The sequence below is a fragment of the Tachyglossus aculeatus genome, chromosome X2, assembly GCF_015852505.1.
Source record: "Tachyglossus aculeatus isolate mTacAcu1 chromosome X2, mTacAcu1.pri, whole genome shotgun sequence".
NCBI classification, from domain to species: Eukaryota; Metazoa; Chordata; class Mammalia; order Monotremata; family Tachyglossidae; genus Tachyglossus; species Tachyglossus aculeatus.
The window spans coordinates 10959931-10984619 of NC_052100.1; the positions used below are offsets into that span (position 1 = coordinate 10959931).

General features: G+C 54.8%; 2 protein-coding genes across 17 annotated transcripts in view; one reads left to right on the forward strand and one right to left on the reverse strand.

Annotated features, from left to right (window-relative positions):
* The window catches only part of DOCK6 (dedicator of cytokinesis 6), an 81680-nt gene that overhangs the window by 30567 nt on the left and 26424 nt on the right, over positions 1–24689 (forward strand). For 10 of the 16 annotated variants that reach the window (XM_038771311.1, XM_038771316.1, XM_038771315.1 and 7 more), the window contains exons 5-23: positions 1284–1413; positions 1977–2189; positions 2896–2981; positions 3382–3448; positions 3645–3794; positions 4495–4575; positions 5984–6140; positions 6284–6408; positions 7555–7648; positions 8055–8217; positions 14456–14573; positions 16275–16345; positions 16721–16859; positions 17065–17166; positions 18165–18251; positions 19934–20165; positions 21678–21842; positions 22394–22569; positions 23992–24096. In XM_038771311.1, the coding sequence (XP_038627239.1) occupies positions 1284–1413; positions 1977–2189; positions 2896–2981; positions 3382–3448; positions 3645–3794; positions 4495–4575; positions 5984–6140; positions 6284–6408; positions 7555–7648; positions 8055–8217; positions 14456–14573; positions 16275–16345; positions 16721–16859; positions 17065–17166; positions 18165–18251; positions 19934–20165; positions 21678–21842; positions 22394–22569; positions 23992–24096 (2461 nt within the window). Of the gene's footprint in view, positions 1–1283; positions 1414–1976; positions 2190–2895; positions 2982–3381; positions 3449–3644; positions 3795–4494; positions 4576–5983; positions 6141–6283; positions 6409–7554; positions 7649–8054; positions 8218–14455; positions 14574–16274; positions 16346–16720; positions 16860–17064; positions 17167–18164; positions 18252–19933; positions 20166–21677; positions 21843–22393; positions 22570–23991; positions 24097–24689 lie in introns of those variants that run through there. The other 6 variants (XM_038771319.1, XM_038771320.1, XM_038771326.1 and 3 more) reach the window with 3 other exon arrangements.
* On the reverse strand, positions 8604–12678 carry LOC119949503 (angiopoietin-like protein 8). The gene is made up of 4 exons (XM_038771329.1): positions 12308–12678; positions 11628–11789; positions 11148–11257; positions 8604–9288 (listed from the first exon to the last, which is right to left on the reverse strand). Exons 1-4 carry the CDS (start codon positions 12605–12607, stop codon positions 9261–9263), a joined length of 600 nt encoding a protein of 199 aa, XP_038627257.1. The 5' UTR covers positions 12608–12678; the 3' UTR covers positions 8604–9260.

Consider the following 24689-nt stretch of genomic DNA (forward strand, 5'->3'; position numbering starts at 1 on the left):
TTGCAGGAGGAGGAGGAGGTGAGATTTTAGGAGGATTTTGAATGTGGGGAGAGCTGTGATCAGGTGGATATGGGGAAGGAGGGAATTCCAAGCTGGGGAACAGTCCGAGTGAGGGGAAAGAAGCAGGAAAGCTGAGAGTGATGTAATAGTAATTATTGTGGTATTCATGAAGTGCTTACTATTTGCCAAGGACTGTAAGGGCTGGGGAAGATACAAGATAATCAGGTGGGTCACAGTCTCTGTCCCGCACAGGGCTCAGAGGGGATCAGGAACGTCATCCCCATTCTACAGATGAGGAAACTGAGGCCTGGAGATGTGAAGTGACCTGCTCAAGGTCACATGGCAAGCAAGTGGCAGAGCTAGGATTAGAACCCAGGTCTCCTGCCTCTCAGGCTCATGCTTTTTCCACCAATTCACACGGTTAGAAGGTTGTCTGAGAAGAAGCAAAGAGAATGGGCTGGGCGATAGTGGGATGAGAAAGCAGAAGGGTAATGTTGGGCATGTTGGTGGAAAGATTTGAAGCCGATAGCAAGGAGTTTCTGTGTAATGTGGAGGGGCACAGGAAGCCAGTGGAGGATTTTGAGGTGGAGAGAAATACGGGCCAAGCGGTGCTTCAGGGAGGTGATCTGTGCAGCCACAAATAGTGTAGGTTGAAGACGGGTGAGGAGATGGCTTAATAGCCTAGAGCCTTTACTGGTTGGGGACTGAATGGGAGAGGTGGAAGAAAGTGAGGTGTCGAGGATGTATTGTGATCATTTTTATTGGCAGTTGATATTGGCTGCCAGACTCAGAAAGCCGGGTCCTGCTTTAGGGCCGAGCAGGACGGTGATGCTAAAATGCCAGTTCTGCCTGCCTAGTTCCTGAGATGCTCTCGGATTGGGCTCTCCTGGCACGAGTGGGTTGGGCTGGTGGCTTTTGGGATGCAGTGGGGTGAGTTCTTATGCTACTACTAATAATAATTGTGATATTTGTTAAGCGCTTACTATGTGCCAAGCCCTTTACCAAGCACTGGGGTAGATACAAGATGATCACATCCCTCATGGGGCTCGAAGTAGGAGGGAGAGCAGGTATTGAATCCCCATTTTGCAGACGAGGGAACTGAGGCACAGAGAAGTGAAGTGACTTGCCCGAGGTCACACAGCAGGCACGTCGGAGCCCAGGATTAGAACCCAGGTCCTCTGGCTCTTAGGCCCATGCTCTTTCCACTAGGACTCACTGCTTCTCACACTGTGCTTCTCACACTGCCAGTTGTGCACAGCCCCCTTAGCATTTTCTTTGCACAGGTATCAGCATCTGAGCACGGCATATAACCCCAGCACTGCTGAGAAGCAGAGGGAGCGGCAGAAGGGGCTGGTTCGGCAGGTCTTCGAGCTGGATGAGGCCGGGGATGACCGGAGCAGCCAGGAGGACTTGGTGAGGCCCGGGATTATTGATTCGTTTATTTAGTTAGGGTATTTGTTAAACCCTTACTTTGTGTCAGGCACTGTTTTGAGAGCTGGGGTAGATAGAGAAGCAGCATGGCCTAGTGGTAAAAGCCTGGGTCTGGGGGTCGGGGGCCCGGGTTCTAATCCTGGCTCCGTCACATGCCTGCTGTGTGACCTTGGGCAAGTCACTTCTCTGTACCTGTTTTACCCCATCTGTAAAATGGGGATTAAGGCTGTGAGCCCTGTGAGAGACAGAGACTACGTCCAACCCAATTATCTTGTATCTACCCCAGTGCTTAGTACAGTGCCTGATACATAGTAAAAACTTAACAAATACCATTAATAAAAAAAAAAAAAAGACAATCAGGTCAGACTCAGTCCCTCCCCCACAAGGAGCTCCTGGCTATTCCCTTTGCAGGGTGGACACGCTGTCCCTTTGCTCTCTCCTTTCAGATTTTCCAATTAGGGTGGGGGATTTTTGCCATTCCCCCCGCCACCCCACAACCTCCCCACAAGCCCCAGGGTCACCTCCATCCCTTGGTCTCCCTCCAGGATGATCTGAAACGCTGCTCAGCTTCCCTGGATGACACCCCCCGGGGTAGTTGGGCCTCCAACATCTTCGACCTGAAGAACTCGGCCGCCGACTCCCTGCTGCCCTCCCTGCTGGAGCGCACGGCAGTGGAGGAGATTGACCGGCGCAACGAGGAGCTGCGCAAACAGAACCGGCACCGGGACCTTCTGGCCCTTTATCCTGCTCCTGACGATGTGAGCCAAGTTTGGGCAGTTCGTTGTTGTCGTCATCCTCATAATAGTCGTAATAATGACATAGTTATAGTAATGGGCTATTTGGGATGTGCTGACAATGTGCCAAGCATGGGATTAAGCACTGGGGTCAGCTCGGCGAGATCGGTAGCTCGGACACAGTCCCCGTCCCACATGGGGCACACCGCCTAAGTAGGAGGGAGGACAGATATGAATTCCCATTTTACAGTGATGGAAACGGAGGAGGCCCAAAGAAGTGAAGTGACTGGCTCTAGGTCACGCAGCAGGCAAGTGGCAGAGCCAGGATTAGAACCCAGACCCTTGAACTCCCTGGCCTGTACTCTTTCCACTGGGCCACCCTGCTTGAGGCGAGTTGCAGGGAGGGTGGGGAGTGGAAGAGAAGCAGAAAAGAGAGGGTTGAGGGTGGGGGAATCATTGGGCACAGTTGGGTATGGGTTCAGGGGACAGACCGCCTAAGTGCTCCAGTAGCCCAGAGGTTGGGCCGTGCTCAGGTGCCCCAGATTGCCAGGTTCATCCCTCTCCTGAGCCAGGACAAGTTCCCCCAAACCAAGCCCCTCTCCTCTGTGTCTTGAGGGGAAAAGCCATACCTTTAACCCAATGGCCCTGCTCAGCTCTACTGACTTGGGGCGCAAGGGTCCGGATCGCTAGGCTCCGTGGTTTGAGTGCCACCTTTCTGGGCCATTGGCAGGATGAGGCTGTGGAGCGCTGCAGCATACCTGATCTTCCCAAGGAGCATTTTGGGCAGAGGATCCTGGTCAAGTGTCTGTCCCTCAAGTAAGTGTGACATTCTCTCTCCACACCCACATTCCCCTTCCTGGCAGCCTTTGCCTTTGAGGGCAGAAATTCCAGGATGCTTGGGCCAGCCAGGGATCGAAACCAATGTGAGCCAGAGCTTGACCAGTCCTTTGGTCGGTTTGTCCCCCACTGACCCTGGCTTTCCACCCACCAGGGACCTAGGTCCTACAACTTCCCCCGGCCCTCTTCCTCAGGCTCTGATTCCTGCTACTGGGCCGGTTTCTCTTGGCTTCTCCCCAGTGAAGGAAGCAGGAAGACCAGTCTCAGGGAGCCGGGCACCTCCAAATCCGGCTGGGAGTGGGAGGGGCAGTAAGAGGGGAAGCCAAGCAAAGGGAAGAGTTGAGGGACCCACTGGTTTTTCCATCTGCCCCTTGCCCAGATTTGAGATTGAAATTGAGCCCGTCTTCGGGATCCTCGCCCTGTACGACATCAAAGAGAAGAAGAAGGTGGGTGCCCCTCTTGGCAGGCTGGGGCAGGAGGATCTGGTGCCCAAGAGGCTATAAACGCTGCCTGAGGAATGCCCCACTGGGCAGTGGGCATTATCAACCCTGCCACTGTCCCCGCTCCGGGGATCTGGGGCCATGGATCTGGGATGGCCTCGAGGCGACTCTAGCCCCTCGCATGATTCCTCCTGCCCCGTAGATCTCAGAGAATTTCTACTTTGACCTGAACTCAGACTGCATGAAGGGGCTGCTCCGGACCCATAATGCTCACCCTGCCATCTCCACGTTGGCCCGCTCCGCCATCTTCTCCATCACTTATCCCTCCCCGGACATCTTCTTGGTCATCAAGGTGAGCCAGGCATCTGGCCCCCTGCACCCCCAGGGCTGACAGCGGGTAGAGTGGAGCCTGGCCCCAGCAGCGGGGCAGCCTGCCAGGCCCTCTGCGTTCTAGATCATGCTGGGCCAAAGCCCAAGTTTTGAGCAGTGTTTGGCCTGCACCTGCCTTTGCTGGCCAGAGAGCTGTACATGTACAGTTGTTTCATGGGGCAGCTGGAATGACCTGCCCAAGTGGGCAAGCTCCAGGAAAGCATGGCACCCACCCAGCCCGCCCTTCTGGTTTGGGCTAGAGCTGGTGCGAGGCCAGATGGACCAGGTCATCAATTTTCCACCAGCCCTTACTGGGCTGGGGCCAGAGTACCTGGTCATATGATTCCAGAAGAACTCTGCTGGGCCACAAGGAAGATTCCAATTGTCAGAAACATAGGGCCGGGCAGGGGGTTCACCTTTTGTGGAGTCTTAACCTGGAGCCGAAAGACGGGAGGAAATTAGTCCTGGTTTGAAAAGCCTCAGGTGCCGGGACAGAAGCCCAGTGAGCTTCTCTAAATCTCCATCTGGCTGAAATTACTTCGGTGAAGGCCACGCTGAGGCTCAGAGGAGTGGAGTCACTGACCTCCTGAGGTCCCTTCCAGCCCTCCCCTTGGGTTTCGGGGTGGAGAGCTAACCCAGAAAGAAACCTGGGGAAGTCATCCCTTTTCCCTCTCTCCTCTCAGCTTGAAAAGGTCCTGCAGCAGGGCGACATTGGGGAGTGCTGTGAACCCTATATGGTCATGAAGGAGACGGATGCCGCCAAGGTAGGTGCCAGGCTGGGGCAGAGAGAACCGTATCCTAGTTCTCACACTGTTTCAGTCTGCCCAAGAGCTGGGTCCTGTGTATGCTGTCGCTACTCTGAGTCCAGCCACAGCCCGGGGAAGCCCAGGGCACCCACAGACCCGCGGCTGCTCTTCAGAGAGGACCTACTGTTTGGGGTGGGGGGGTCCTTCAGCAGAAAGCTGAAAACTAATTTTGACAGAAGTTCCTCATGAATCGGGCTGGCTTTAGTTGGTAAGCCCGATAAGGGGCCGTTTGACTTGAAGATAGCAGCCTCTCGGGAGCAATGTCAGAGAGGGCGGGGGCACAGTCACAGAGTGCCTGGCCCCTCTGGCATTGCACCTTCTTGACCGCCATCTTGGGGAGATTTCTCAGTCCCAAATTGAGAAATGCTACTCAGGTTCAATGCCAGAGGGGAGAATGGGAGCAGTGTGGGTGTGGCACTGGAGGGGGCAGGGGTGGGGGGGATGGCAAGGTGTCTGAAGGGCAGGGGCAGCAGCAGCACAGCCTGCTGTCATGGGGATAAAGACAGAGAGAATGCTTCCCCATTTGCCCTAGCCAGGTCCAGAGGGATCTACCAGCCTGGCAGAGAGGGCAGTCCCTGGACTGTGGCCCCAGGCTCCATTTCTGGAGAGGATAGTGGCCTCCCAGGCCCCCAGCTCCTGGACAGGAGATTAGGGATACTCTATCCCATTCCCACCCTAGTGATACCACGGTCTCCCAGGTGATGCCACCGCTTCCATGCAGGGGCTCCCAGGAGGCCTGGGTTGGTTTCTAGCATGGGCCAAGATTGGGAGTGGGGAAAGGGACAGGCCCCTGGCGGGTGGCACTCTAGCTCCTTCTCCCTCCTGCTGATTCAAGGCCAGATGGTCCTGGTTTTCTGCCCCGGAGCTGTCTGGGCTTGCGGAAATAATCTGTGCAGAAGCCAAGTCCCCACAGTCCTGTCCTGACAGAGGGGACGGACGCTCTGAGCTTCTACTGCCTCCCTCTGATTCAGGGCTGAATCAGCCCCACGTGAAATGGGAGTAAAAGAAACCCCACTCGCCCTGGCCCCGTTTGGTACTCTTCTGGGCCAATTCTGGGCAGGGGTGGCCTCTGTCAGCTCAGGATCCGACTAGAAGCGGCGCTTTTCCACAGAATGGGGCATTTCGTGCACGGGTGATGCAATGTAATGGGGTCACGCAGAACATGGGGAGCAGCGAATGAGCACCCCATGCTTCGGGCAGCCAAAATCCGGACGCTGGCCCTGCCCTCGAGGGAATCATGGAGGTGGAGGAGGCTGGGTGGAAACGTGCGTATTTGTGTGAGGTTATTAAATCTTCCTGCGATTGGCTGAATTCAGAGGTGGGTGGAGCGCTCCCTTACAAGTGGATTTGGGGGTTTTGGGGGCAGAACAAGGAGAAGTTGGAGAAGCTGCGGAACACCGCGGAGCAGTTTTGTAGCCGGCTGGGTCGGTACCGAATGCCTTTTGCCTGGACGGCCATCCACCTGGTGAACATCGTCAGCAGTGCCAGCTCCCTAGAGAGGGACTCCTCTGACTCAGAGAGCGGTGCGTGCCCCTCGGCACGGGGGGAGGGGAGGGCCGCCAGGCAGGCATCCTGAGGAGGTGGGGGAACTGAGACAGCCCCAAGCAGCCCATCGGTTGGCTGGCGTTCCTCCCAGTCAGCTTGTCTCCTCCTCTCCCTGGTCCAGAGCGCAAGGGTACCTGGAACGAGCGGAAAAGGAAGACATTTGACCGGGTGAGCGTCGGGGAGGACTCGTGCAGCTTCTCCAGCTTCCGCCCGGCCACTCTGACTGTCACCAATTTCTTCAAGCAGGTATCGGCCGTGACCAGGCAGCCAGGTCCAGGACTGAAATCCCTTCCCTGACGTGTAGGGGCGGGAGGGGAATAAAACCACTTCTAGGAGAAGCAGTGTGACCTAGTGGAAAGAACAAAGGCCTGGGACTTAGAGGACCTGGGTTCTAATCCCAGAGCTGCTACTTGTCTGCTGTGTGACCTATGACAAGTCACTCGCTTTTCTGTGCCTCAGTTATCTCGTGTAAAATTGGGATTATGACTGTGAGCCCAGCTGAGGATTTATTTTTTAATGTCCGTTTCCCGCTCCAGACTGCATGGGCAGGGAACATGTCTGCTAATTATAATAATAGTAATAATAATAATAATGATGGTATTTGTTAAGCGCTTACTATGTGCCAAGCACTGTTCTCAGTGCTGGGGTAGATAGAAGGTAATGAGGTTGTCCCGTGTGGGGCTCACAGTCTCCCCATTTTACAGATGAGATAACTGAGGCACAGAGAAGTTGTGACTTGCCTAAAGTCACACAGCTGATAAGTGGCAGAGCTGGGATTAGAACCCACAACCTCTGACTCCCGAGTTTATGCTCTTGCCACTAAGCCACGCTGCTTCTCTAATTCCGTTGTATTCTCCCCTATGCTTAAAACAGTGCTCTGCACATAGTAAGTGCTCAATAAATACCATTAATTGATTGACAGGGGCTGTGCCCTACCTGATTATCTTGTATCCAGCACTTAGTATGGTGCCTGGCACATAGTAAGTGCCTAACAAATACCATTTATAAAAAAGGAGGGAGTCTGAGAAGCTGCAGGTGGCTTTGTTTTCCTCTCTCTCTCTCTCTCTCTCTCTCTCTCTCTCTCTCTCTCTCTCTCTCTCTCTCTCTCTCTCTCTCTCTCTCTCCCTCTCCCTCTCCCCCTCCCCCCCACCTCTCCCTCCTTTTAGCACAGGGCAGATTGCTGCCCGCATTTCAGAAGAGGTACCCCATCCCTGAGGAGTGAAGAGACTGGTTTGGCATCAGTTAGGGAGGAGATGGAGCCCAATTCAAGGGTGCCACCTCAGAGCCTCTCATCCGTTCCCTGGCCCCCAGTTCCGTCAGTCCTCTTGGCTCCCTGCCTGGTGCTGGGCAGAGAGAGTCTCATGCTTTTATGCGTTGGGATCCTAATTGCAGGAAGGGGATCGACTGAGTGATGAAGACCTGTACAAGTTCCTGGTGGACATGCGGAGGCCATCCTCAGTTCTCCGGAGGCTGAGGCCTGTCACAGGTAACTCCAACTACTCATCCCTGCCTCCTCGGGCATCCTCAGGAAGGGGCAGCTTCCCAGTGGCTGGTGGACCCTAAGCTCCTTGTTGCCAACTTGTCCTTCCCAAGCGCTTAGTACAGTGCTCTGCACACAGTAAGCGCTCAATAAATATGATTGAATGAATGAAAGACAGGGAATGTGTCTACCGACCTTTTTTCAAGTGCTTAGTACAGTGCTCTGCACATGGTAAGTTCTCAAATACCATCGAGTGATTAGACTGGGGCTCTTGTCCAACCCCAGAGGACCCAGAGCTAGGACTGGGAGCTGTTGAGAGCTCCGGGCCATGGAGTTCAGGAGGGTCCACTCTGGGCCCCTCCAGTAGGCCCTCTGTGTGAGAGTCTCTACTCATAGTGTGTTCTCTTTCCAGCCCAGCTGAAGATTGACATCTCGCCAGCCCCAGAGAGCCCCCACTTCTGCCTCTCCCCCGAGCTCCACCATGTGAAGCCCTATCCTGACCCTCGGGTCCGTCCCACAAAGGAAATCCTGGAGTTCCCTGCCAGAGAGGTCTACGTCCCTCACACCACCTACCGGTAGGCATCTAATACCAGCCCAATTCCCAGCGGGAGGCTGGAGCAGGTCCCAGTGGCCCCCTTAGATCTAGGCTGTATTGGTCCCCGTCACCCTCAAATCAGTCATGAAAGCAGGGTCCCCAGGCCTGAATCCAGAACTGGGCCTTCCTCACCAAGGTCTCTGGGCTCCTGTCCCTGAGGCTCTGGATCTCGGGCTGGGAACTTGTGAGCAGACAGTCGAATCCTGCTCTGAGAAGTGGCAGGGGTATTGACCACCTCCCTGATTGATTGATTGATGGGTCAGTTAGTCACTGCAGGCGGTTAGAAACCCCCGGCCACGGGATTCAAAACAAAAACCCACAGGTGACAAAGTGATATAAAATCATTTAATGGCAGAACCCGTGAAAATGACAGCAACAGTGTCCTGGCAAGGGTAGATCAAACCGGGAATCTGACCAGCCCCTTGCCCTGCCATCCCAGCTGTTCCAACAAGGAGCCCTAGGACTGTGTCCTAGGAATGTGTGGGGAAAGCCTGCTATTACTTGCCCCAGAAGCTGTTTGTGGCGACAGGCTTTCTGGGACAACCTCTTATCAAGGCCGGGACTGCTCCAGGGGCTGTCTCATGCAGGGGCTTGAAGGGGTCCCAGCTCCTTGTTAATGCTGAGGGCTCCCTTATGCCCACGCTTCATCTGCCGTCATCATCTCGCTGTTCCACTCGGATGCTTTGGTCCCCGCCGGGGAGAGAGAGGATGGGAGCTGGGCCACGGTCTCCTGCTACCAGAGAACATCCCTACCCCAGGCACAAGCCCTCCTTGCCCTAACAGTCGAGGAGCTGGCACCCGCCCCACCATCTTTGCCTAGAGGGCAGGAGGGCAGCCAAAGTGGGAGGAAGTTGGAGGCAGCCGCCGCCTCGGTTGAATTCTGGTCTCTGGGAGCCCCAGTGAACTGCCACATGGTGGCTAGGCTTCCGTCAAGATTACGCTTGCTCTCGGCTGGTGCCGCCCTGTTCCGTCTCTCAGCTCTTGTCAGGGATCGCAGGCCTCGGGGGCCTCAACTCTGTGATCTCAGGATGGGAGTCCCGAGGTTTGTAGCCTGCAAATGAAAGGGATTAGAGAGGGGTTAGGAAAAGCCACAGACAAACCCAGAAGTTCAAGAAGCCAGGGTTTTCTCCAAGGCTGAGGAGCGTACCAGATCATACAGTGTGAGCCAGAGAACCAGATCTGGTGTACTCCCGACCCCCAGGGACCTGTGATTGCTGAGGCCCGGTCTGCATTTTTCCAAAGGGAGGTAGGGCCCAAGATCATGACCTAGTGTACTACATATCTATGGGGAAGCAGCGTGGCTCAGTGGAAAGAGCGCGGGCTTGGGAGTCAGAGGTCATGAGTTTGAGTCCCGGCTCCACCACTTGTCAGCTGTGTGACCTTGGGCAATCCACTTCTCTGTGCCTCATTTACCTTATCTGTAAAATGGGGATGAAGACTGTGAGCCCCAACTGGAACAACCTGATCACCTTGTATCCCCCCCAGTGCTTAGAACAGTGCTTTGCACATAGTAAACACTTAACAAATACCACCATTATTATTAATCTCAGGTGAGTAGCATGTGTTTCCAGGCAGCAGATATGCCAGCCTACCAAGATGCCCGAGCTGGGCAGGTGGACACTGAGAGGGTGTCTCCTTGGGTTGGGCAAAGCCAGACTTTGCACTGGACAGGAGCTGAAGCTCCAGACAGGAGTCTGTGCAGCTGCTAATAATAATAATAATAATTGTATTTAAGCACTTACTATGTGCCAAGCACTCTACTAAGTGCTGGGGTAGATACATGATTATCAGGTCACACATGGGGCTCAGAGTTTAAGTAGGTGGGAGAACAGGTATTGAATCTCCATTTTGAAGGAACTGAGGCACCGGGAAGTTAAATGACTCGTCCTAGGTCACACCACAGACAAGTGGCAGAGCTGGGATTCGAACCCAGTTCCTCTGACTCCCAGGCCCGGGCTCTTTCCACTGGGCCATGCTGATCTGCCCTTTTAGTCCAGAGCCTGATTTTTGGAAATGCATTTTGATCCGGGTTTCTCAAGTATGGAAAGGGGTGAGAAGAAACATGGTCTAGTAGAAAGAGCATGGTATTGGGAGTCAGAAGACCTGGGTTCTAATCCTAGCTCTGCAACTTGTCTGTTGTGTGACTTTGTCACTTCATAATGATAATAATGATGGTATTTGTTAAGCGCTTACTCTGTGCCAAGCACTTTTCTAAGTCCTGGGGTAGATACAAGGTTATCAGGTTGTCCCACATGGGGCTCACAGTCTTAGTCCCCATTTTACAGATGAGGTAACTGAAGCACAGAGAAGTGAAGTGACTTGCCCAAAGTCACACAGCTGACAAGTGGCATAGCCAGGATTAGAACCCACAACCTCTGGCTCCCAAGCCCATGCTCTTTCCACTAAGCCGCACTGCTTCTTAACTTCTCTGTGTCTGTTATCTCATCTGTAAAATGGGGATTCAATCCAATTCCCTCCTGTTTAGACTGTAAGTCCCATGTGGGACAGGGACTGTGTCCAACTTGATCACCTTGTTTCTGTCCCGGCACTTAGTACAGTGCTTTGCGCAGGGTAAGCGCTTAGCAAGTACCATAAACAAAACCCTAAAAAGCTTGGACTCAGCGAGCAGAGTAAGATCTGTGTGAAGTGCTGCCCCTAACTTTCATCCTAGTTCCTGCCCTTCTTTCCACAGAGGGGACTAGGAAAGCCAGAGGAGAAAAGCCTGAGGCCTTTGCAGAACGATGGGACCCTGAATTTTACTCTTAGACACCTTCCCCCCCACCTCCACATCACCGCCCCTTTGAGTGACCAGGTATCTGCTCCGATCCTCATCAAGGCTCAGACCTCAGGCCCCCAGAACCCTGAGGCTTGGTCTTTCCCACCTGCCCCCCCGTCAGCCTCATCACTTGCCTGCCATGGATCCGGGACAGTCGCTGCCTCTGCTGAGCCATTTGTTGCTGTTGCAGTTGGACCACACCCATCAGAGACCAGACAATTCGGCTTTGCTCATCGGCACGTTCCTGCAGGGGAGCAGGGGGAATGGGTCTCATCTCTATTCCCCAACCCATCCCCTTTGCCTGAGTCACCCATCTCTGTCCCTCTCTCTGAATCTGTGGACTCTGTCTCATGGGGCACTCTGCTCAGAACCGATTTGGGCTCCTTTGTACTCTTCATAGTGGCTGAGAGATTGTTTCCCGCCCCCCTACTTTTTAGAAGTTTGGCAGCTCTTGGGAAGGGGAGACAGCTGCCTGAGCCCCACTGGTGGCCAGCATCATCCAGGGGAGGACCAGTGAGGGCTGAATGGAGGGAGATCTATGTGCTGAAGTCCTCACTGCTTCTCTCTACCGCACCAACTCCATCCACCCCCTGAAGAGTTTCGGGGCCATTTACCTTCAGAGCTTCCAGGTCCTCTCTGGGTCTCCCCGTCCCAGGTCTGCCCAGGGCCTCTTCTAGCTGCTTCACTCGACTTTGCAAGGCCTGCTGCCCCTCAAGCATCTCTCGGATGGAGGCCACGATCCCAACAGACTGTAGCTGCAGCTCCTCCTCGTCTTCCTGGCAAGGTGGAAGCAAAGTGGGGTTGAGAGGATGGGAAGGCCAAGAGGTAGCCCACACCCGCTGCCAGCTCTTCGAATCTCTGCTGCTGCTAAATGCTGATGGAGAGTTGGAGTTGGGGGACCTGGTGGACTGCTTGGGAACTGGTCAATAGTGACTTTGGAATGACCTTAGGGAGAGGAAACCCCTGGTCCTCCCCCTCTGCAGACTCTTTCTCCCTAGCAAGGATGTGGCAACTTTGAGCAGCAGCTGGGTTGCTGGGGTGGGGCCCGCTCGATTCCTCCCTGCTGCCGACAGAGGCGGAAAGTAAATTTCTGGAATCTGAGAGGACTGGGGCGGGATGAGAAGGGCAGCATGGAGCCTGGGGGTGGGGTGCCCATCCTTGACCCCCGCGTGCTGCATTTTCCAGATGCCATTCTCGAAGGCACCACGAATAAGAGGGAAGGAGAAAGGGCAGAGCCCCACCCTTCCCATGCCACTTGCCCTCCCCCCTAAGTCTCTGAGAGACTGTCCCCTACCTGGATCCCTTCCAGGGTTTGCTGTAGCCTCTGCTTCTGCTCCTTGACCTGCTGGGTGTCCTGCTCCAGGAGAGCCAGGGTCTGCTGGTAGAGGCTCAGGCTCCGGCCCACTTCCTCCATCTGCATGTCCGTGTTCTTGTAGATGCTGCTGAGCGCCTGGCTAAACTGCAGGACCCCGTGGAGCAGGATGCTAACCTCATCCTGCAAAGCCAGCTCCCGGGGCTCCTGACCTGGCTTCCAGGGGGGCAAGGGCAGGGCCAAGCCAGGTGCCACCAGGAGGCAGAGAAGGAGCGACAGCATCTGTCCAGTGGGCAGGAGGGAAAGGAGGCCCAATGCGATCGAGCTGGCTTATTATAAAGGGCAGCTGGGCTGGCTCGGGCAGTGGGGAGGAGAGCACTGGGCTTGGGGGAGCACCGGCAAGAGCTCTGGCCTTTTATGTCTCTAGGGGCATGGCCCCACCCTCATCACACAGCTGTTTCTTGCCCTTTCTCTTTCTTCTTGCCTGCTGGACTCAGTTCCAGCCTCCTGGCCCACCCCCCCACCCCAGGTCAATCTTTAACCCAGGCATCCAAAAAAGGAGAGCAGCTGGCTAACCCTGGATTGGGTATTGCCGACCTTGTCCCTGCACCTCTCCGCAACCTTGCATTGTGCAAGCCAGACGTGGGGTGAGGGGAATTGCAACAGAAAGCTGGCAAGGGGGCTGCTCCCGGGCAAGGGACTTTGTGCCCCTCTCTCCTCTGGGAGGGAAGGAGGCAGGGCTCCCCAAGAGCCAGTGGGTGGCAGGCGCGCGGCCTCTTGCAGGCAGCTGGCTTCACGTATGCCGTACTGCGGTCATCGTGCTGGCGCTGCCGACACTCGAGGCAGGCTAGAGGCACACCACCCAGAGGCACGTAGCCTGGAGCCGAACTCCCTTTCCCCCACACCTCCCCAGCCCTCATCTTGCTCTTTCGATTCTTGGGCCTCTCCCGACTCCTGTCGTGCCCTGGGCTGAGCTGGAGTGACGAGCAAGAGCTCTGAGAGCCCAGGGCTCCCAGGGACGATCCCCTGATTCTGCCCTATGAGGGAGACAGTGTGGAACGTCACCTTTAACATGGCAGTGTGAGTCCCCAACCCGCCCACCGCCGTCTGATAGCCTCCAAGGCAGCTGCAAAAAGAACAGAATGTCGCCACAAGTTGTCCAGGAAATTCGGTGAAGGGCCAAGTTGTTACTGTTTGACGTCTCTCTCTCTGTACCTCTTTTACTTCTCCCTCTTCCCCTTCTACCTCTTTTGGCCGCTCCCACCTTTCTTTCGGCCTTTCTTCCCTCCGTCTTTATTCCTCCCCTCCCTGTGGTGGCTGCCACAGGATCCATTTGGTTCGAAACTTGGCCCTTGAGGTGCCTAGAAGACTGAGGCCATCTCCCTCCCTCCCTCCTTCCCCACTCCTCCCAACCTCCCCTCCTCTCCATTCCTGTTTCCAAACGTTCATCCCCTGCTACTTCGTGAGTCACTTTACTTCTCTGTGCCTGTTACCTCATCTGTAAAATGGGGATCAAGACTATGAGCCTCACGTGGGACAGGGACTGTGTCCAACATGATTTGCTTGTATCCACCCCAGTGCTTAGTACAGTGCCTGGAACAGAGTAAGCAGTTATTATTAGCCAGTGGGACCAGGATGGTGGTCTCTTCCTCTATTCCCAGCCTCCACTCCTCAGCTTAGCCAATGCCGATTCTGGACTTATCCTGGGTGGGTCTGGAAAAGAAGACTTCCTCCTCTCGATGCCCACCTCCTGCCTCCCACCCCTGACCCCAGCTGAATCTTCCCCTCTTTTACCTCTTGGCTTCCCGCCCCATCACCTCTCCCCCAGCTGCAGGAATGGAAAGTTGGAGCAGTGTCTAGATAGAAAGCAAACATGTCAGGGTGAGGCACAGAGAAGCAGGTTCATTAGAGGTGAACAGTGGGGAGACTGAGGGGCTGACAGTCACGATTCCTGAGCTCTCCCTTCACCTCTAAACTCATGTATGTCCTCAAGGAGGTCCTTCCATTCTCTCAGGCTCTGTTTGCCCTGCCCTCCATCTCCTGGGGAATCCCGAAGTTGGAATGGTGGGGGAGAGGGAGGAGTAGTCCCCCGACTCAGTACTGCTTTCCCTTTCTCCCATTGTCCTGCAGAAATCTACTCTACGTTTACCCTCATAGTCTGAACTTCAATAGCCGCCAGGGATCCGTGAGAAACATCACTGTCAAAGTGCAGTTTATGGCTGGGGAGGACGCCAGCCAGGCCATGCCTGTGAGTGTTACCTCTTCTCTCTCTCCTCCCCTCTCCTCCTGCTAGGGGGTTCCCTCCAGCCTGGGGTGTGGTGATCTGCAGAGTGAAGGACCCCCCCCCCCCCCCAAAAAAAAGCCACACACACACATACACACACACACCCCTTATCAATGGAGCAATTACCCCCAACCAGCCTTCTCAGTGCAAGAATGAAAGGCTACAGTAGCACCTAGGCATAGTGATCTGCAGAGCAGAGGAACTAGTGGAGGAAAAGCAACATGACCTAGTGGAAAGAGCACAGACATGGGAGTCAGAAGACCTGGGTTCTAATCATACCTCTGCCACTTGCCTGCTGAGTGACCTTGTGCACGCCTCAGGTACCTCATCTGCAAAATGGGGATTAAGATTACGTCCCAAGGGAGACAGGCGGTGTCCAACCTGATTATCTTGTCTGTACCCCAGGATTTAATACAGTGCCTGGCACATAGTAAGCCCTTAACAAAAAAAACCATTCAAACACACACACCCCAACAACCCAAACCACCCCCCTGCCCTCCCCCCCCCCCCCCCCCAACAATGGAATAATTGCCCCCAGCCAGCCTGGTGCAAGAATGGAAAGCTACAGTAGTACCTAGGCAGAGAGCCCAGTTCCAGAGGGCAGATTCCTTGGGTGTGGGGGCAGACACCTCCATGTTTTCTCACCGGAGCTAAAAGCAGGGAAATGCCAGTTTATTCATCCATTTGTATTTATTGAGCGCTTACTGTATGCAGAGCACTGTACTAAGTGCTTGAAAGAGTTTAATACAACAACGAACAGTCACATTCCCTACCTACAACAAGCCAGTCACCAGGCTCTGTCTCCTCCTTCCCCTTCTACCTTGGCCTCTAGGCTGGCTGAGTCCCTTAATCTTCTGTTCCAAAGCTGAGGTTTAAAATCAAAAGAGAAGCCAAGGCTGTTCAGGATTTGGAAGCTTGACCGGTCCCTGTAGTTGGGATAGGGAGGTCTGCTTGTGTGGTTGGTGCCCTTGGGCCTTAAGCTTGTAACAGTACACCCCTAGTACATGGGGCTTACCCTCAATGAGGGCTCTTGATGATGAGAACAGTGTCCTTCAGGTTCCTAGTTGGAGCCTCTAAGCTTAGATTCTACTCTCCCACCCAGACCGTGGGGTGGAGGTGGAAGTGCCCTAGGGAGAGGTAGAGCTTGGCCTCAGCCCCTTTGCCATTTAGAAGCAGTGTTCTGGCAGGGGTCCTTGTCTCCTAAGATCAAATGGGCCCTGCAACGTGCCTGCAAGAAGAGGAGGAAAAGTGAGAGGGCATGTGTTTCCCACATGATTGTCCTGGGCTACACAGGGGAAAGGGAAGGCCTTTCCCCGAATGCCCTGGGCCAGGAACCTTCTCAAAGCATTGGCTCTACCTCTTCTCCCCACAGCCCTGTGCTATGGGTTAGCAGAGGTGATCATCAAGTCTTCTGGCTGGAAGGGAATTTGAAAGGTCACTTAGTCCTTCCCTCTGCCTGCCTCCAGGCAGGGCTTCAACATCCCAGAAAGATATCACTAAATACGATTGATTGAATGAATGAATGAATGAATGTCACTGTCTCGCTATTTCTTAAAGCTCTCCAGAGGAAGGGGCTCCCTAGCCTCCCTTTTGGCTTTATCCCCTAGAGGGCTGAGGGAACGCCTGTATCTGCTATGAACCCTGTGCCTGCTTTTTCCCTGGCAGGTTATATTTGGCAAGTCGAGCTGCAGCGAGTTCACTAAAGAGGCCTACACATCTGTGGTCTATCACAACAAGTATGCAGTCTGGTGAAGGGACAGAATGGGGAGGAAAGGGCAGGGGGCAGGGTGGGGAGGAGAGGGGAGGGAGTAGCTTCCTGGCTCGCCTGTACCAGCCCCTCACAGCAGTGCAGTAGGTGTGGAGCCAACAGCATGACTCCTGGCCTAGTTGTAACTGCTGGCAAGGGACCTCCTTATGAGGAGCAGTGGCAGGGGCGGTGGGAAACGGGGGCTGCTGTGGGAGAGAGGAGCTTGAGCCACTGCTGGAAAGAGTTCATCCCCTGGGATTGCCCCTATGGGGCACAGGGCCACACTGATCCAGTTTGGGGACCTGCCTAACTGAGATTCGTTCCTCGTTTCTCCCCACTACCTGCTGCCCTTCTATCCCCACAGGTCTCCAGAGTTTTATGAGGAATTCAAGATGAAGATCCCAGCCAACCTGACTGACAACCACCATCTGCTCTTCACCTTCTACCATGTCAGCTGCCAGCAGAAGCAGAACACGCCACTGGAGACTCCCATTGGCTACACGGTGCGGCCTTGCCTTGCTCTCCCTTTCCTTCTTCATCCTTCCTGGCCTCCTGCCCTTGGCCTGTTCTCGATCAGGGTGCCCTGGTTGGAAACAGCCCATCGTGGTGGAGGCCCTAGATACATCCCTGGCAGCAAGGACTGGCCCAAGGCCTCACCCAGCTGGCCTGACTGTTTTCTTTCTCTCTCTTTCTCTCTCCTCCTCCCAGTGGGTTCCCCTGATGCAACACGGCCGCCTGAGGACTGGCCCCTTCTGCCTGCCCGTGTCTGTGGACAAACCACCACCCAGCTACTCAGTTCTCACTCCAGATGTAAGTCCCTGGGGCCACTGAACCCCCATAGTGCCCCTTTGCATCATGACCCTGGATTTTTCTGCCTTCAGGCTTGGTGTCCTGAGCCCCAGATTCCAACAGGATGGGGACTCAAGAAGAGGAAACGATAATAACCTTCCCTCTCTTACCCCTGCCTGGGCTCTAGGGCCTTTTAACCTGTATTGCCGTGTGGTGGGGAGGTAAGGGCTGAGGTGGCAGTTGGGGAGGAGGGAGGGTGGAGGTAGAGGCCAAGGCTCTCCCCAGTGGTGGCTGCTCTCCAGCTCCTAGACGGGAGAGGCCTGAGCCAGCATGTTTTGCAACCCTAGGGGTGGCCATGGCGTGATCAGTGGCAGCAAGAGAGTGGTTCTGGGGTGAACAGGCAGAATTACTTGCTAGACCTGAGCCAGTGATCCCACAGTTATTAGCCCAGCTCTGTCAGGAATGAGCCCAGCCTGAACCTACACAGCGTGATAGGCCCATGCGCTGGGTTGGGCCAGGCCTTCATTTGGCCGGGCTCAGTTGCCCGCGCATGTACTCACACACCCGCCTCTCTCCCTCCACCCCCCTACCTTTCACTCCCAATCCTCCCCTGGCATCTACAACTGGGTTCGGGTCAACAAGGAGCCATAGCATGACAACTAAGGTCCTTCTTTGTGTGGCCGGAGGTTAGGCTCTCGTGGCTTCAGCAGCCCAAGGGGAGACCACTACAAAAGCTCTGGACCCAGGCCAAAGTTAAGAGGTGGGGTGTCGGGCCCCCGCAGTGGACAAGTTGGCATTGTGCAGAAGGTTCCGAGAAGTGGGCTGGTTAGCGACCCCAGGGCACTGAACTCTGAAAAAGGGGAGAGGTTAGGACCACACCCCTGCTCTGAGCAAGGAGCACTCTGGGCCCACTGTGCCTGCGAGAGATTCGGGGAACAGAGAGGGAGGGTCTCCTCCACATACAGAGTGACTCCATCTGGGTCTCAGTCATGCCATCTTCGGGGGTTTACCCCTGACAGGTTCAGCTTCCAGGAATGAAGTGGGTGGACAACCACAAGGGCGTCTTCAACGTGGAGGTGCTGGCGGCTTCCTCGGTGCACCCACAGGTACTGGGGCGGACGAAGGGAGGCATCGACACTTTTCTCACTGGCGAAGAGGGGTGTGGGGCCGAGGGGGACCCTGCTGGGAGGGGTTCCAAGCATCTTGGACCATCTCCCCAGAGCAGATGAGGATCCTGGAGAGTAGAGCATGGCCAAGTGGAAAGAACAGGGCCCGGGGAGTCAGAGGACCTGGCTTCTCATCCTGGCTCTGCCACTTGTCTACTGTGTGACCTTGGGCAAGTCACTTCACTTCTCTCTGCCTCAGTTTCCTCATCTGTAAAATAACAATTGTGATATTTAAGTGTGTTCTATGTGCCAAGCACTGTGCTAAGTGCTGAGATGGATACAACAAATCAAATTGGACACAGTCCCTGTCCACTTGGGACCCCCAGTCTTAATCTCTATTTTACAGGTGAGGTAACTGAGGCACAGAGAAGTTAAATGACTTGCCCAAGGCCACACAGCAGACAAGTGGCAGAGCTGGGATTAGAACTCATGACCTCCCAACTCCCAGGCCCATTGCTGTATCCACCACGTCATGCTGCTCCTCCTGTAAAATGGGGATTCAATGCCTGTTCTCCCTCCTACCTAGACTATGAGCTCTCTGTGAGACGGGGACTGTGTCCAACCTGGTTAACTTGTATCTAGCCCAGTGCTTGATACATAGTAAGGGCTTAACAAATATTATCGTAACTACAATAATATTAATATAGTTCCCTTCCATCCAGGACCCCTTTTCTACTTCCCCTTCCCCAAGTCAGAACTCTCCAGGAGGCCAGGCCTTAGCCAGTGGTGTCTGGGCCCAGGCATCTCCCTCTCACGTGGTTCTCAGGACCCTGTGCCTGCCTGCATTGCCAAACCCTCCCCCTTAGCTTTCCCCACCTCCCCAGCCTTCTGCCAGGGCAGCTGGAGGCTTCTCTGCCTCCACTGTTGAGCAACAGGCCTCCTATCGGCTTGGCTGAGCTCCCGAGATCTGGATCTGTGGGCGGGTGGGATGAAGAGAGGGCTGGGTGGGTGGACCATGGGGTCAGTTACCCTTGGTGCTATTCTTGACTCAGGTTACCTGGGAACCACCTGGAAAAGCACCCGGCATGGAGATTATGCGGCATTTCCAACAAGGATAGGGTGGGGGAGTGCACCGTGTGGTGGGGGAAGGAGGAGACTAGTGGAGATGCCCGAGTTCCTATCTCCAACCCAACACCTCCTTCGCTGTGGGCATTAACACAACCGCCAGCTTTTCCTCTCTCTGTGCCTCAGTTTTCCCATGAGGGTAGGGAGGTTCCCTCCCCTTTCTTCCTCTCTCTGGGGAACCTTGAGAACAAAGCAGCATGGCTCAATGGAAGGAGCCCGGGCTTGGGAGTCAGAGGTCATGGGTTCAAATCCCAGCTCTGCCAATTGTCAGCTGTGCGACTTTGGGCAAGTCACTTAACCTCTCTGTGCCTCAGTTACCTCATCTGGAAAATGGGGATTAAGACTGTGAGCCCCACGTGGGACAATCTGATCACTTTGTATCCTCCCCAGCACTTAGAACAGTGCTTGGCACATAGTAAGCGCTTAACAAATGCCATCATTATTAACAAAGGATCTGGTGTGTGAGGGGGCCCTGCAGGGAGGAACCTTGACACATAGGGCTGGGGAGGTTCTGGGGTCCACAGGCTGAGCGGAATCTGGGCCTCCCCTCCCACCAGGACCCCCACCTGGATAAATTCTTCACCCTGGTGCACGTGCTGGACGACTCGACCTTCCCCTTCCGGCTGAAGGACGTGATCCTGACTGAGAACAATGTGGAGACGGAGCTCAAGTCGAGCATTGGGAGCCTGCGCTTGGCCAGCACAGAGCCGCTGGTGGCCTTCTCCCATCACGTGCTCAACAAGCTCATCCTGCTCATCGTCCACCCACCCGTCATTGGCGGCCAGATAGGTGAGTCCAGATAGGTGAGCCGGGTTGGTCGAGGGTTATTCTGGGCTGGGAAGCTCCCCACCCTGGAGGCCAGTTGAGCTGGGGTCCTAGGCCGACTTCTGCTCTGGCTTGCTGTGAGATCTTGGGCGGGTCACTTTCCCTCTTTGGGCCTCAGTATCCCCAATTGCAGAGAAACAGCCTGGTCTAATGGATACAGCACAGGCCTGGGAGTCTGAAAGACCTGGGTTCTAATCCAGGCTTTGCCTCTTGTCTGCTGCGTGCCCTTGGGCAAGACACTTAACTTCTCTGGGCCTCTGTTCCCTCATCTGTAAAATGGGGATTAAGACTGTGAGCCCTATGTGGGACAGAGACCATCTCCAACCCGATTATCTTGTATCTACCCCGGCACTTAGAAAACTGCCTGGCACATAGTAAGTGCTTAACAAATGCTATTATTATTTTTATTATTATTCACAAAGGGAGGAGGAGAGGGGTTGGGACTACTCAGTCTGGAATGATACAGGTGGAGTGAGAACACAGACAGGATCAAAACTATACAACCATTAAAGGTGTGGACCAGACGGGCACAGAATCACTTGTCGAATCCCACCACCCCAGGAGTGGGACACCCCCCTGAAAATTCGAGTTAAACAAAGGGAAATACTGCTTCACCCAGTGTAGGGAGGAGGGGAGAGTTAGCATCTGGAATTTGTTCCCACAGGAAAATGAGACACTGAAAAAATCTTAACATGCTCGATCCATAGAGTGGTCCATTAGTGTTAGGGGAGTGGGGACTGGAGGGAAAGTTAAAAGTGTTAGGTGGTTCATTCCCTAATCATGAAGTGTTTTGGGAGCTAATGTAGGAGACAAAGTTCCGGGCTGGATGATCCAAGGGTCTGACCCAGTAACGGCACTGCTTATTTGAGAAGCAGTGTGGCCTAGTGGAAAGAGCCCAAGCCTGGGAGTCAGAATAATCTGGGTTCTAATCCTGGCTCCACCACTTGTCTGCTGTGTCACCTTGGGCCAGGCACTTCACTTCTCTGGGCCTCAGTTACCTCATCTGGAAAATGGTGATTAAGACTGTGAGTCCCACTGGGGACAGAGACTGCATCCAACCCAATTAACTTGTATCTACCCCAGTGCTTAGTACAGTGACTGACACCTAGTAAGCGCTTATCAAATACCACATTCATTTTATTTATGGCCTTGGGTTCTCCCGGAACTGTTGAAAAGACCAATGAGGGACTATGGAGGACCATTCCAGATATGAAGGGGGAGGGTTGACTACAAGTGAGTGAAGTCTAGGGGGAGAGAGTGTAGGACCCCAAGGCAGGAAGTGGGTCTCCCTCCTTCCGGGTTCCACCCAAAAAGGAGTCCTGGGAGAGAGCCAGGTTGGGGTTAAACCCAGGTCAGACCTGAGAGTTGCTGAGGTTCCTGGATAGCGGGGACTGAAGCCAGTCTAATTTCAGCGGCGGGGGGAGGGGAGGGCAAAGGGCAGAGGGCACCGCAGTGATGTTCTCTCCCCTCCTCCAGTGAACTTGGGTCGTGGTGCCTTTGAAGCTATCGCCCTGATGGTCAGTCACATCCACAAGAGCCTGGAAGGGAGCCAAGACCCTCAGGGCCGCAACCACCTGCTGGCCTCCTACATCCACTATGCCTTCCACCTGCCTAGCATTGAGCCGGGCCCCCTGGGGAGTGGTGAGTCTCCCCGCCTCTTTCTTCTCATTCATTCATTCAATCATATTTATTGAGCGCTTACTGTGTGCAGAGCACTGTACTAAGCGCACTGGGAAGGTAGGGGATTGTTGGGGCGGCTGGGAGGGTTCTGTCCAGACAGCTCTGAGAGAAGATTGGGGGTTTCCTCATGGGCTTCCCATGGCTGGCCTAGCTCTCTCACCCTCCCCAGGCACCCCACCCCAGTGTCTTGGATGCCTGGCTCCACCCTGGCTGGAGGTTAGGAAGTCTGTTTTTCTCTGGCTGGGATCTCCTCCCTGCCCCACCAAAGCTTAAGGCCTGATGGCCCTTCATCGTGTGCCGCACCCCCACCCCCCGGGTTCCTCATAGATCCTATTGGGAGACAGGGACCACTGGGTCACTGACTGTCGGGCTAGAGGTGGGTGAAGGCCAAGGTCTGCGAACGTCCGGCCGATCCTGGTGTCGGCACCAACCAGACTAAGTGGTCTCCCCTTCCCCATTTCTCACTCCTCTTTCCCTCCCGGCTTCCCTCCTGTGCCTTGCCCCCCACCCAGCAGATGACCCATCGCCCCAGGGGGGCCTGATCCAATATGCCACACTGTCTCGGGCCACCGGGCGGCCCACCAGCCTCAACCTGTCCCGCTCCAAGAGTATTAGCAACAGCAACCCGGACCTGGCCACCACGCCTGCCTCCCCTGATGAGGAAGTGCAGAAGATCCTGGGCAGTAAGGTGAGAGGCGGAGTTAGTCGGGGGCAGACTCAAAGATATGGGGCAGCAGCCTGAGCCCCAGGGAGCAGCCATCCCAATGCACCAATCTAAGAAACAACATGGTCTGGTGGCAAGAGCACAGGCCCGAGAGCCAGAGGACTTGGGTTCTCATCCCAGCCCTCCCACTTGCCACCTCAGACGAATCACTTCACTTCTCTGAGCCTCAGTTTCTTCAGCTGTAAAATGAGGGTACAATATCTATTCACCCTCCTATACTTAGACTGTGAGCCCCTTGTGTCTGACCTGATTATCTGGTCTCTACCTCAGTGCTTAGTACAGTGATTATTATCACCATTATTATCATCATTGCTATTAGTGTTATTATTAAGAGTAACAGACACTTAAATCCTACCCTGTAGCTGCTGACTTTTTTCCAGATCCAGGAGGGCACCATGGCTAGGTGTTGAGGCCTGCAGGCTGGGGGAAGGTGGGCTCCTTTCAAGTCTTTCTAGGCTGAATCTTAGATCTGCTGAAATGGAAGCTGGGGCCCCACAGTACTGTGTGGAATAGAGTCCACTCCCCCAGGTGCCCTGGCCAAGTGGACAAAATCCTGCCATTTCCTTCCCCCAACCACCCTCGGCTCAGGTCGGTTCCCCCCGAGCCGCGACTGTGGGTCTTCTGGGCAAAGAGCCCTTTTTGGAAACTCTTCTTTAAAAGCCTCGTTCTTCTTCCTCGGGATGGATAGGCCTCTCGTTCCCGAAGAGCGCTGGTCCCAGGCAGGATCCGAGCTTTTTTCTCTCCTGATCCACTTTCAGTGGTTGCTCGCTCCCCACAGAGTGGATTTCTTCAGCTCCGACAGGATCTCGGCTGTGGGCAGAAGATTCCTGGGAAGTTGGTCCAGGAGGGCCCTCAGACCATGTCCTCACTGCAGGATGGCCCTGAATCGACAAACACACTACCTCTGCGCTCGGTGGGGTTCCCCATCTCCTAAGGAGGAGAGAGCTGGTGCCCCTGGCATCTGGGCTGGGCTGCCAGATGGGCAGGATGGAGCTGCGGTCTAAGCCACCCGCCTCAGAGCACATTGGCAGCAGCCTGGTCCTCTAGCCATTCTTGCCGATTCAGAACCTTCTGGCTGGGGAAGCTCTGATGTTCCTTGCTGCCTTTGAGCCACCCAAAGACAGTGGTGTACGTTTGCATGTGCCCAGGCGGGCGTGTGTGTAGGCGCACATGTATATTAACAACCAGTGCTCGACTCGGGCTTCTGAAGGGTCAGGAAAATCTATAGTTTTTTTCATTTTGATTTTTATTTTCTCTTGTGGTTTATGTCCCCCAATCCCTTCCCCTTTCCCTCTTTTCTCCCTTCCCGGGTACCGGGGTGCCCTCCCCTCTCCTCTCCTCTCCCCCTACCCCAACGTCCCCTCCTGGATGTGCTCGCTGCTGCAGGGGATCGATCGCTCGCATTCCTGGGTGAACTCTGCTTATGCTCCGGGTGGCACCAAGGCCGTCCTGAGGCGGAATCACCCTAACTCCAGCGCTGATCTCAAACAGGTGCCACCCCTGCCATTTCCCCTACACCTGGGTCCCTCTAGGGTCACTGGATAACGGCTGCAGCTTTCCCTAAATCACAAGCTCGATCTTTCTGCTCTGAGACTCCTGTGCATGTGTCCACCCCCGCTCCAGTGTGAACGTGGCCCTGCTCAAGGTCATCCCCTAAGGAAGCGAGCAGCCGCTGTTTAACCGTGCGGCTTCCATCACGGGGGAGCCGGGATACCTCCCCAAACTACCCGGCCTAAAGCAAACAGAAGCCCAAGTACAGAATCAGAGGGGACTGGGCCTCGCTGACTCATTCGCAGGAATGAGTGGCTCTTTTTCGGGTCTTGGTTGGGCCCGGCATTCAAGGGTCTGCCTCTCCAGGTTCCTGGCAACTCACCTAAAGTCTGGTCTGGCAGCTCAAAGGGATAGGTTAGGGAGGGCAGCTGCCGTTGTCTTCAGCCTAGAGTATTTTGCACTTTTAGGTGTCCCCATGCTAGAATGGAGTTCCCCTCGGCCAGGGCCTCAAACAGGAGAAACAGTGCTCCTTAGTGGCAATTCTTGGTCCTACTGGGCAACGTCCTTGTACCCAGGAGAGTTGGAAACTTCCA